At 42.4% G+C, this 12,812-nt stretch overlaps 1 protein-coding gene across 1 annotated transcript in view; it reads right to left on the reverse strand.

Moving 5' to 3' along the window:
- Window positions 1–12,812, reverse strand: part of myo10 (myosin X) — a 208,432-nt gene that overhangs the window by 13,897 nt on the left and 181,723 nt on the right. Inside the window, exons 27-33 of the mRNA XM_052015834.1 lie at window positions 12,033–12,276; window positions 11,440–11,535; window positions 9,904–9,997; window positions 8,496–8,551; window positions 7,142–7,284; window positions 2,325–2,519; window positions 1,171–1,328 (exon numbers count right to left, since the gene is read on the reverse strand). Of these exons, the coding sequence (XP_051871794.1) occupies window positions 1,171–1,328; window positions 2,325–2,519; window positions 7,142–7,284; window positions 8,496–8,551; window positions 9,904–9,997; window positions 11,440–11,535; window positions 12,033–12,276 (986 nt within the window). The remainder of the gene's footprint in view (window positions 1–1,170; window positions 1,329–2,324; window positions 2,520–7,141; window positions 7,285–8,495; window positions 8,552–9,903; window positions 9,998–11,439; window positions 11,536–12,032; window positions 12,277–12,812) is intronic.

Consider the following 12,812-nt stretch of genomic DNA (forward strand, 5'->3'; position numbering starts at 1 on the left):
GAAAAGTCAAGTGTTAAAACCGAAAAATGTCTTTCAAAAACTGAAGTTCCCAAATGTGAGAAACAACTCGTACATCAGATTATATGGTAATGGCGTGGGTGTATAAATGGTGCAGTTCTACCTGTATAATACCTGTGTTAAAAATGTTTAAATATAGATGTACAGGCCAAATTTGTATTCAAAGATTTTTTTTTATAAAGAGTGATCCACTTGGGGTTTCCAAGGTGATATAAGTGTTTGTATGACAGAGAGAAAGAAATCACGTTGACTGGAGGGGCAAGTGCCAGACAATACGTGGGCTGGGCAGTAAGGATGATTGGATAAATTTCAGACAAAGACATGGGAGTCTGGAACTCTGCCTGCACAAACATCAGCTGACACTTAAAACAAAGGGCAAGACCTCTATTGGGATGGTGACCTGAGGTCCTTCAGCTAACTGGATTGCTGAACAGGCTGGAGGGACTGCATAGCCACTTTTGTTCCAATTCATGTTGCTTTACCACAAGCTGCAAAATTCCACAGCTCAATCTACTGCTTGGCTGATCTGGGCTGTGGCAGTAAAACTAACCCGGGCAATGATGAGGCTCTTCCTACTGATTACTATTCAGTGAACCTTCTGGGAATGGTGTACTTGTGGAAATTGCCTAGAAATCCAAATTAGCTTGGTTGGCCTGTTCAGCAACCACATTGGTGTTAGTGCTGTCCACACCACATCCTTCTGCCGTGGAAGGAGAACCCAAGTTCACCCATGAAATCAGCTCAGGGACCACTACCTGTAGTTACTGAAGATCAGCAGGAAGGTGTCACTTTCATCCCTGCACCTTGGGTTTGGTGCAGGCTTTGGAAATAACCAGGGTGGGCTAGAGTCCAAGGGGCTGGATTATCCGTGGAAAGTATTGTGAAACACCATTTACTGATTTGAAAACACCTCACCAGTTCTCCTGTTAGCAGATATGACCAATGCAAATAATTAAGGGATTATGCTGAATTGTCTTAATCACACACAACAATGACAGTCAATCCCATAACTCAAGTTTAGACAGGTAAAAACCTTTGTAGAGATACAGCTGTGTATATTGTACAATATATCTCACACCGCTATAACAATAAGGAACAAGTTGTTTCACTCAGATACAGTTCCATTCATTGATGCTTTAGACATTTTCTTACCTTGATATCCTGAATAAGTTGCTGTGTGGGTGTGTCGATAGGTGGTTTAGTGTCAATGACATTCTGAATGGCATTTGCCCACCTGGTTGCCTCATTCAACAGCTTTGAGTAAAGACGGTAGCAATGTTTACGGCCATATATTGTGGTGTTCCAGTAACCTTGCAATCCACAAACCAAATGTGTTATTAAAAACTTAATAGGGAAAATACAACAAAGAAACATAGATATAACTGTTTGAAATTTTATTCAAATTACAGGTGACCCCAATGTTACGACCTTCAGGTTATGGAAATTCGCCTTTTTACAATTCACAAATCACTGTCCCAAAAATTTGAGATAAGGAATAAAATTCACTCTTACAGAACTGATGTGAAAAAAGTAAATAAATAAACACAAAAAAATTTTTTCAGCTTGCATTTCTTGACGTATGTGCAGATGATGTAACTTTGCATTACAGAAAATCATGATACAGACTGTTTTCTCCAAATGCAACACCCCCCACCTCCCCCTGTAATGTGGGGGTAGCCTGTACATGGAAACAATTCACATTGGGATTGGCCTACATTTTACATGTGGACAACTAAACAGGCTTGAACCTGAAGTCAGAAAATTTACATGATATACTGTAGGTCATGACTTTCTGTGCAGCCAGCTATCAAACACTTGATGTTGTGGGTCTGATCTGGTATCCTGGTGCATGGTGTGGGCCAGACTTGGCAAAACTTATTTGGATACACTGGATTAAAAAAGTAAAAAAGAACTTGGACTCAGTTGACAGATTGAGTGCAATGCCAGTTTTACATCCCACTAATTTTTATTCTGCTTTGAAATGAATGGAGATTAACATTGGGCAGAGTGTAAAGCTGATGTTGCACCCAATCTCACCAGTCTCCTGACATGAGAACGGGATTAAAACACACCCCCATTGCGATGCACTTGAATTACCGCAGTGCCTGCAGTGATCACTTTCAGGATGCAATAAATTTGTTGTAGCTACCTTATGATCTTGTTAATTTTGTTAATATACCTACAGTTTAAGGTGCAGCAAAGTTCAGTACATCAACATAGATTCAGCTGTATCACCTGAAATGCCACAGAAATAAAACTACACTTTATAGTTACATTAGAAAAGGACTTGGACAGCAGTCACCTACCAGTTTCTTTAAAGAATTTTTCCTCAGGCTGCACAACCGAGCAGAGACTGTTCAGAACCAGGGTTCCCAGCTTGGTCATGTTCCTCTCACAGCTCTTGTAGTAGTCCAGTGAGTTGTAGGTCAGTACAAACCAACGCTTCTTCAGCTTCAGTGAGTTGCCCTTCCCACCATTCTTTACTTCTTTATATAGCCACCCTTTCGAAGCGCAGAAAGACAATGTTACACTTTCACTATCACAAAGTACAGCTCATAGACAGGGAGAAAAGAAGCTTGTATAAAGGCGGTGATGATTGGTCATGGAATCATATAGCACAGAAACAGGCCCTTCGGCCTGACCAGTCCATGCTGGCCATCAAGCATGATGTATGCTAATCACATACAAGTCTCATTTTTGTCACTCCACAATCCCATTCACTAGCTCCAGATTCTACAGCTCATCCACCCTGTGGTCAATTAACTACCATCATTAACAATCTGCAAACCATCAACAGTGGTAAGTTCCAGGAACCATAATCAGCTTCAAACACTGAAAGTCTATCACCAAATAGTACTCTAATATTGTGAACTTGTTACAAACCACCCAACAAGAATCTTTGTTCATTAATTTCTTGCAAATTAACTTCCTCCTTTAGTATTATATTTTGGTTCAGTGCAACAGATGAAAAGTACATTATATGATTTGCGGTGCTTGAATTAAATACCACAAGTACGGTTAATGTGAGGAGCAGTTCTTTTATAGTGCAGATGCTGTACTTTCCAGCTGAAAATGGTGCAAGGTTTAAGGTGCTTTTTTTTAAAAAAATGTTGCTGCTCTCTTCTTCTGAGGAAGTCCCTTGAGATCAAGAATGACTTTCTTCCACTCAGTGTTGTGGGTTCTGAGGTAGCTAATGAGGCTAATGTGGGAAGTGCAGACTCTTCCACAGATGTAGCAGGCACTGCCTGATGGGGTAGGTGGGCAGTTTGTGAGGTGGTGTCCTCGTTCTGACACTTTCACAGGGCCTCTGTGTGCTCCTGATGCATGGGCTTGAGATTCTCAATACAATTCCGAATACTCCTTTTCCACATTGAGTTCTATGGGCCAGAGATTCCCAGGAGTCGGGGGGGATGTTGCCCTTCTTCAAGGAGGCTTTGAGGGCACATCCCTGAATCTTTTTCTCTGTTCACCTGGTCATTTCTTCCCATGACAGAATCTGAAATAGAGTGTGTCTCTCAGCAGTCTAGAGTCAGGCATGTGAACAACATGACCAGCTCAAAGCAGCTGATTGAGTGCAACTGGGGCCTCAGTACCGGGGATATTGGCCTGGGAGAGGGCACTGACATTGGCTTGCTTCTCCTTCCAGTGAATTGGGAGGATTTTGTAGATACTGCGTGGTGGTCTCTTTCCAGTGACTTGAGATACCTGGTGTTGGTAGCCAAGTCTCAGAAACATAAAGGAGGGGAGGAAACTCTAGGGTCTGACAGACCATGAGTATTTCCCTTCTACTTCTTCATGGTCAGGCAAACCCCTACTCCCATGTGACTAACTGAGCCTGCAGTTATGACCCAATTGGTACATAACCATGTTGATAAATCCCCAGGGTCTGATGAGGTCCATCCCAGGTTCAGGAAGCAAGAGAGGAGAAAGCTGGGGCCTTGAATGAGATTTTTGCATCTTCATTAGCCACGATTGAAGTGCCAGAAGACTGGAAGATAGCTAATGTTGTTCCTTTATTTAAGAAAGGCAGCAGGGATAAGCCAGGTAACCACAGGCCGGTAAGCCTTATGTCAGTGGTACAGATATTATTGAAAAAATGCATATTTCCCTTTGTTACTTTCTACAAAGTAACAAAGGGAAATATGTAATGAGATGGGATGTCTTGTGCTTGTGATGGGTATTTTTCTTCCTCCAATTCAAATGTTCTGATGGAACAGTTACACAATTTCACAGGTCATGTTGCAAAAATCATTTATGTACATTTGGAAAGCCCTGTCTCACTGAGGAGGAACTAAGAAGATTAGTGAAGACAGGCAGCAGACGTTGTCTACATGGACTTTAGTAAGGCCTTTGACAAATGCCTCTTCAGCTGGTCCAGAAGGAACATGGGATCCAAGGTGAACTGGTTAATTGGATCCAAAATTGGCTTGCCAGTGGGAGGCAAAGGATAGTGGTGGCAGCACACACAGAGACACAAGAGATTCTGCAGATGCTGGAATCTGGAGGAACTCAGCAGGTCAGGCAGCATCTATGGAGGGAAATAAACAGTTGATGTTTCAGGTCAGGACCCTTCATCAGGGCTGGACAGTGGTGGAAGGATGCTTTTCTGATTGGAAGTGTGTGACCAGTGCTGGGACCCTTTTGTTTGTGTTATACATAAAAGACTTGGTTATGAATATAGGAGGTATGATTAGAACGTTGATGGTGTTGTGGATACCGAGGAAGGTTGTCCAAAGCTACTACAACTATAGTTCAGATGGAAAATTGGGCAGAGTGTTGGCAGATGGAAATTAATTTCAACAAGAACAAGGTGAAGCATGTCGGGAAGTCAAATAAGGGTAGGGTATATTGAGTAAATGGTAGGGCACTAGGGAATGTTGATGAGCAGAAGGACCTTGGGGTTCAAGTCCACAGATCCCTCAAAGTGACGACATAGGTCAATTGGGTGGTGAAGATGGCCTATGGCATGCTTGCCTTCATAGGCCATGCATAGAATATGAAAGTTGGGACATGATGTTGTAACTTTACAAAGCACAGAGTATTGTGTGCAGTTCTGGTCGCTACAGTATATGAAAGATATGAGTGCACTGGAGAAGGTGCAGAGGAGATTCATCAGGATGTGGCCTGGATTAAAAGGCTTTAGTTATGGGGAGAGATTTCATTAACTGGACTTGTTTTCCCTGGAGCGAAGGAGACTGTGGGTTGACCTGATAAAGGTATATCAGGAACAGAGACAGGATAGATGGTCAGAATCTTTTCCCTATGGTAGGGGTAGCAAAAACAATAGGGCATAAGATTGAGGTGAGAGGGAGGAGTTTTAAAAGGGGAATTGAGGGTTAAGTTTTTTTTAACTTTACACAGAGTGATTGATATCTGGAACTCACTGGCAGGGGAGATGGTGGAACCAGATACAATTACTGTGTTTAAGAGACATTTAGGCAGGCACTTGAATAGGCGAGGCATAGTAGGATACAAACCTAATGCGGGTAATGGGATTAGTATAGACAGGGAAAAAAGGTCGGCGTGGACGTGGTGGGCGGAAGGGCCTGTTTCTGTGATGTACAATGTTATGACTCTGACCAACAATATCCTGAAGAGATCGTAACACTCAATTTGGCCAGTCCTAATGTCTAAAAAACGATCGAGACACAAGATGATTCTCACATCTTTCTGGTAAATATTTCCCCGTAGAGTTATGAAATTTCCCCTAGATAAACAAACTGCAGATGCTGGAAATCTGAAAAAAAAACAGAACATGCTGGAAGCACTCAGCAGGTCAGGCAGGGTCTGAGGAGTTATCAGCTAGTTCCTCTTTTACTGGGACCATGCAGGCAGCATCTACCTTGGTAAAGTCAGATGGAAAATGCTCATTTAGTACCTTAGCAAAGTCCTCTGCCTTCACGTGAAGGTCTCAGCTTTTGTCCCCAATCTGCTCCATACTTACTTTTTCATTGTTTTTATTATTTGCATGCCTTTTTGTGTATGATCATATTCTCTGTGTGCCCTTTCCCCCCTTTTCTATATTCAGCCTGATTCTTGGCATGATAGCGGCCACAACACCTTTTTTCCTCCACTTTTCTCTTTCTTTCTTGTGCCTTCCAGGAGCCTCTGACTTTCATTGTCCTACCTTTCTCTCAGTGACACTGCACCAAGACCACACCTGATCCATCTCCACTTTAAAGGCATGGCACTGTTCAATTGCACCTTTGTCTGTTTTCCCTTTGTCCTTTTCCACAGCTAATCTCAACCTTCCAATATCATGACTGCTCTTTCTTAAACCTTTCCCTTCTGGTACTTGGTCTGCTTGCATAACCTTGTTACCCAGAGCAAGATCCAGCAATACCTCATTGAGGCAGGCTCATACTAATCGAGGTGGTTTTTGCCAAACACACTTCAGAACTTTTGAGATTTCTCTCCTGGTCTTTGCTGGGTACTATAACTGTGACGATTATTGAAATCCCCTAACATTCCTTCCCTGAGGTCCTTACACTTATCTGCTGTTGACTTGCAAATGTGGTCATCTATGCTCTTCCCACTGATCAATGGACTACAGACTACATCCAGTTGAATAATGGCACTGCTATTGCCCTCAACTCTAGCCAAAAAGATTCTGCCTTGAACCTTCCAAGGCATGGTCTCTTCCCAGCGTCCTGGGAACAGTTAGTACCCACTCCTGTCCTGATAAAGGCTCTGTTACCATTGCTACCTCATGATCCAATATGGCTACTGGTACCTGTAGCTCAAAAACCTTATTTACCATGTTCTGTAAAGTTCTCCCAGGTCATCTTGATCCACGCCAATGTAATACTGCACTATTTCATATTCTGGTGCTGCTCGTTGTCCCAATCTTCTGTGAAAATTGTCTCTCCTTCCCTATTCTCCATCCTGATTCCCAATCTCCTGGCAAGGCCCTTATTGACTGCACAATATGAAAACTGCATAATGCAGATGTTAAACATTCCCAGTAAGCATAGGTGATGGGCACTGAACCCCTTCAACAGGCAGAACTAAGCACAGCGAAAAGAAAATCAGGTTTAATTGGGTTACAGAATTGATTGACAAGAACAAGTTGCTTGCACGTCAGACTGGTGACTGATCATTAATTGTCTGGCCATTTTCTTACCTCTGACAATGAACTCCTGACCCTCTACTCTCGTGTCTCCCTTGACCCTCTGCAGTAGGGTTATCCAGTGATGCATTTCCTCTGGTGTATCTGCATTACAGTGCAAGATGCGGTTTGCCGTGATAATCACAAATGAGTTGGGTCTACAAACACAAAAATGTATGAGTTATGCATGAGTTGAATGAACATTAAACAAAATAAAACAATATGGTGGGCTGACTGAGATATAATCACACCCATTTTGCTGTTTCATTGAATTAATTCTTTCCTTCTTCTGTTTAATGTTTTTTTTCAAATTCAGAAACCTACATCAATTGTTTTCTGAAAAACACCATTAAACAAGAAATCTGGCTATGTAATGTATTAATATAACGACTGTTCAAAATGCACCAAATATTGGATTCATTTGCCATTCCTTATCAACCTTCAAGACAATTACAATACTCTACATACAGGCTCTGGTGAGACATATGTTTGAAAACATTATTATACACATATTCTAAATATACTACTGACACCACCATTTGAGCAAAGATCAGACAGAGAACATGCAGCTGGCATTCATGAATTTTTACATTTGTATTAAAAAGCATATAGTGTATTGTCCTTCATCAATTGGGGAATCGAATTTAGGAGCCAAGAGGTATTGTTGCAGCTATATAGGACCCTGGTCAGACCCCATTTGGAGTATTGTGCTCAGTTCTGCTTGCCTCACTACAAGAAGGATGTGGAGGCCATAGAGAGGGTGCAGAGGAGATTTACAAGGATGCTGCCTGGATTGTAGGGCATGCCTTATGAAAGCAGGTTGAGGGAACTTGGCCTTTTCTCCTTGGAGCAACAGAGGATGAGGGGGGACCTGATAGAGGTTTATAAGATGATGAGAGGCATTGATCAGGTAGATAGTCAGAGGCTTTTCCTTAGGGATGAAATGGTTGCCACAAGAGGACACAGGTTTAAGGTGCAGGGGAGTAGGTATAGAGGATATGTCAGGTGTAAATTTTTTACTCAGAGTGGTGAGTGTGTGGAATGGGCTGCCGGCAACGGTGGTGGAGGCGGAAACGATAGGGTCTTTTAAGAAACTTTTGGATAGGTACATGGAGCTGAGAAGAATAGAGGGCTATAGGTAAGCCTAATAATTTCTGAGGTAGGGACATGCTCAGCACAGCTTTGTGGGCCGAAGGGCCTGAATTGTGCTGTAGGTTTTCTATGTTCTATGTTCTAAAATCTCATATTTGGTAAAAATAGGGCAGTTGGTCTCCCCTGCAGTGGGGAAGTATATGACTCGGTACTACAAACTCACAGGCCAATGAATATCTGAAAATTCATTGCTTGAGAAAAAAATCAAACACATTACCTGTCAGGACTATCCGAAGCACAGACCGAATCAATCAGACCCACATCCAATGTACCCTATAGAGAGAGCGAGAGAGAGTGAAAGAGAGAAGGAGGGAGGGAATTTTTAAGTTAAATGAAATGACCATGCTGAACAATTTGATTGAGGCTTTTGTACCTGTAAATTCAACTTTTTTTATAATTAGTATCAAAAATCACTAAATACAGGGGAGCCCTGTGTTACATCTGTTTGGGTAATGGAAATTTGCACTTATAGAATTCATAAATCACCACCCAAAAATGTGAGATCCAGAATAAAATTTGCTCTCATGGAATTTATGTGAAAAAAGTAAATAAATCAACACAAAACTTTTTTTTTCAACTCGCATTTCTTGATGCACGCACAGATGACACTGCTTTGTGGTAATGGACCAATTTCTAGGAACACAGTCTCCCTGTAATGTGGCAGTTGCCTGTAATTATGCACATTATGATCTATATAGTTTTAGTTAAATTATTTGCTTGGAAAATAGTGTCAATAAAAACAATAATAATAAATCGAAGTGAATGCTATGCTGTTAGTGCAGCTTACTCATCATGAAACAAAGCTTGTGTGAATTGTGCTTGGTTGCACCTGCAGATACAAAGACAGGTGGGAATATGAGTTCTGAGAGGACAATAAGTCTGCAAAGGCAGCCTGTGTGACTGGGCAGGGTGGCAAACACAGAGGAATAGGAGGAGTGGGTCATTTGGCTCCTTGAGCCTGTTCTACCATTCAGTCGTGGTTGATGCTATCCCTTAGGTCCTCTTGATCCCACTGGGGATTAGAAGCGAAGATGGAGGATCAGCCATGTACTTATTGAACAGTGCAATATATTTAAGGGGTGGAATGGCCCAGTTCTGCTCCTGTTTCTCATGCTCTTACCTGAACATTTAATAGCAGCTATCTTCCTTTGAAAAGAAAAGAAAATCATTGACCAGATTTTCCATAAAAAGGCATAACAAACCACGAACTGCTGGAGGAACTTAGCGGGTCAGGCAGCATCTGTGGAGGTTTCGAGTTGAGACCCTTCATCTGGACCCAGTCTCAACCTGAAACACCGACTGTCTATTTCCCCCCACAAATGCTGCCTGACCTGCTGAGTTCCTTGAGCAATTTGTGTTTTAGCTCCAGATTCCACCATCTGCTGTCTCCTGTGTCTCCTCTGTAGGAAAATGCAAAATATGTAAAGAGTTCTGTGTGACATTTCTAGTGAAACTGTAAACATTATCTATTAAATTAGGTTTACAATCTTGCAGACCTTTATGTCATTGCTGTACCTCTGTACATAGTGACAAATTGACTTTCACCTATAATGTAATACTGGTTACTGATCCTTACAACACAAAGTCCAGAACAGAAGACATGCTGGTAGACAACAGTAACTCACCACTGCATTATGTGGGTTGGCTTGCTCATCGTGCATCTCTCTAATCTCTTGATCGGTTGATCCATGAACTTGGCTGAGGATACTAAACCATTGACTGCACCAAGGAAAGGGGAAGAGACATTAACCAGGAGATCCCTCTCAATTCCCCCACTCTCTGCCCCAGTTCCTGCTCCCTCAACTCTTCCGCTGCTAACTCTGTCCAATGGTGTGTATGCCCACCCATTAACCCAGTGAAAATAAAGTTAGCTTTTATTTAAATAATTGGAAGGAGGAAATTCTATGTTTTACTAGGACAGAGATGAGAGGGAGAGAGGGTGGGTGGGGGGAAAGTGGGGGAGTGGAGATGGAGAAAGTGCAGAGACAAAGTGAGGTGAGAGAATCAGAAGTGTGGAATGGGGAGGAAATGAAAAGAGCAGAAAGTTGGGACCAAGTTGGGAGTAGATGTACAGCAAAAGGTAGAGAGAAAGTGGGTAGAGGGAGAAAGTGGTGTGAAAGAAAGAAACTGGGGTCAAGAGTGAGAAGGTGCGAAAGAAGGAAATGCTTAATCAAAGGGGATCGATGGGGTAGGACAGGAGGAGGCTCACATGGACCGGAATAGACCTTTAAAGCGAGAAGGAAGGACAACAGGGTCTGGAGGGTGGAGAAGGATGGGGAGGGAAGGAGGTTGTTGGTGGAGACTGGGGTATCTATACAGGAAGAGAGGAAGAGAAGAAAATGGTAAAAAAAAAGAAATAACGTGAATGTAAAAGCAGAATTGGAGAAAGAAAAACATACCATGAACATCAGCTAAGCGACAGAAACCAGGAATCCAACTTCCAACAGAACCGAAATAGTTTAAAGTTTTCAGCAGTGACATGTAAATGTTCTGGGAAACAGCCAGTGCCTGCTGGTTCACAGCAGTTCATACTTTTCACATCATTCAACCAATTCTATTGCAACAGGCCTTGCACAAGTTTAATTTTAAAAAAGTCACAGTTCATAACTAAGTGTTCTGGGTTCCCACTGTTGGCACCAGCCTCTCCAGGGGCTGAACAGGACATCTGATTTGTTCATTCCTTGGAATCAGTTCAACATATTTAAAAAAAAAGGACCTCAAAGGCTGCCTAAAATGTTAGAAACAAGTTGAACAAATTCACTGATGTGTCAAAGTCTAATTGACAAAATGGGGGCTAAGTTGAAGATTGTGGAAAATGTTCAGGGTGATGATGGAAGATGGTGTGGCGGTAGACACCAGGCACTGCTGACCCAAGATCCATTGTCCTGATGCCCATCCAGGGGATCTGGTTTCATGAATGGCTTTCAATGACTGTATCTCTTGAAGAACAGCTGCTCATTTAACCTAACCGCATTTTTAAAAAGAAAAATGATCAAGCCCTGAATTCCACTTGAAGAGACTTGAACAAGGATAACAGTCTGCCCACTGGTGGTTATCACTGAATTCCTTTCATGGACAGAAGTGATTGTGTTAATACAGTGATGTAGTCTAGTTTGCATCAGTTCATCAAATGCATCTGAGCTAAACGATGAAACACTTACCTGGCATCTTCAGCCGTCTCAGCAATAAGGTAGTAGACACGATCTTCTATCACTATGTTAATGCCGTTCTCCTTGCCAGCATTATCAATAATTTCTCTAGAAATAGAAATGAACCATAGAGATCAGTACCAACAAAATGTCAGGTTCCTATTTTAATTCTGTACTTGGATAAAAGAATCAGGTGAAACAAAGGTATTATGAAGCAGTTCATAGACTTAGAGTCAGACAACCTGGAAACAGGCCCTTCAGCCCACTGTATCCATGCTGACCATCAAGCACCCTCTTTACTCTAATCCCATGTTAGTCTCCCCAACATTCCCATCACTGGCCCTAGATTAAAACATCCACTTACCCACTCAGGCAATTTACAGTAGCTAATTAACCCACCAACCCATATGTCTTTGGGATATGGGAGGAAACTGGGAGTATCCAATGGAAACCCACATGATCAGAGGAAGAATGTGTAGCCTCCACACAGATAGCACTGGACATCAGGACTGAACCTGGGTCACTGCCACTGTGAGGGAGCAATGCCACTAACTATGCTACTGTGCAGAGCTCTAAGAGGGGTGCTTTATTAAAAATAATTTTACCTTGCAGATCTGATATCGATGGTTCCTTTTTGCTTCTCTTCACTGTCATTCTCAAAGTACATCAGCTTGCTCTCCCTCAACACAAACCAGCGCCTCTTCCAGTTGCGCCTCGATAGGGTCGAGGTACCACCACCTTTCTTCTGCAGCCAGCCTTGTTTCAGGGCTTCTTGTTTCGAACGGAACCACATGAATGTTTCGTCCTTTAAAACACACCATCGGCGTTTCCACGTATTTATCAACCCCCCTGGAAAACATGGGTACAGATTCACTGCCAAATCTAGTGAAGGAGCTGCCTCAGCAGCATGAAATAGGAAGTCATTGAATTACAGCCTCTCAGGGTTGGTGGTTGAAGCATGGAGGTGCATGGCTGGCTGGGGTGAGGGAGAAGTTCAGGGAAAGAGTGGAAATAGAGGGTGATGAGGGGAAGGAGATAGTGATGGTGGGGGGGGTGGAGTTATGGTCTGAACATATCATTCAAATTTATCGTAATCAACATCACTTATATGGGGTAGTTTAATGTCCTAAGGCATCTTAAGTTTGACATCATTTGAAAGGACATTCCTCTAATGGAGCACAGCAGCTTGAACGGCATTGAAGCATTGATATAACCTTGGAACTTCTCCCGTCAGACAGAAATCTCAAAGTTGCTGATAGTTTGGTGGGCGAATGTCTGCAGTTGCTACGGTAAATGCCAATGGTTTCCCACCAAACCTGGGCCACTGTTATAAAATGTTTCACCAGGTGAAGTTTTAAGTAAATGCAGTGAAATGCATGCGAAGA

This window comes from Pristis pectinata, chromosome 5, assembly GCF_009764475.1.
Source record: "Pristis pectinata isolate sPriPec2 chromosome 5, sPriPec2.1.pri, whole genome shotgun sequence".
Lineage (NCBI taxonomy): Eukaryota > Metazoa > Chordata > Chondrichthyes > Rhinopristiformes > Pristidae > Pristis > Pristis pectinata.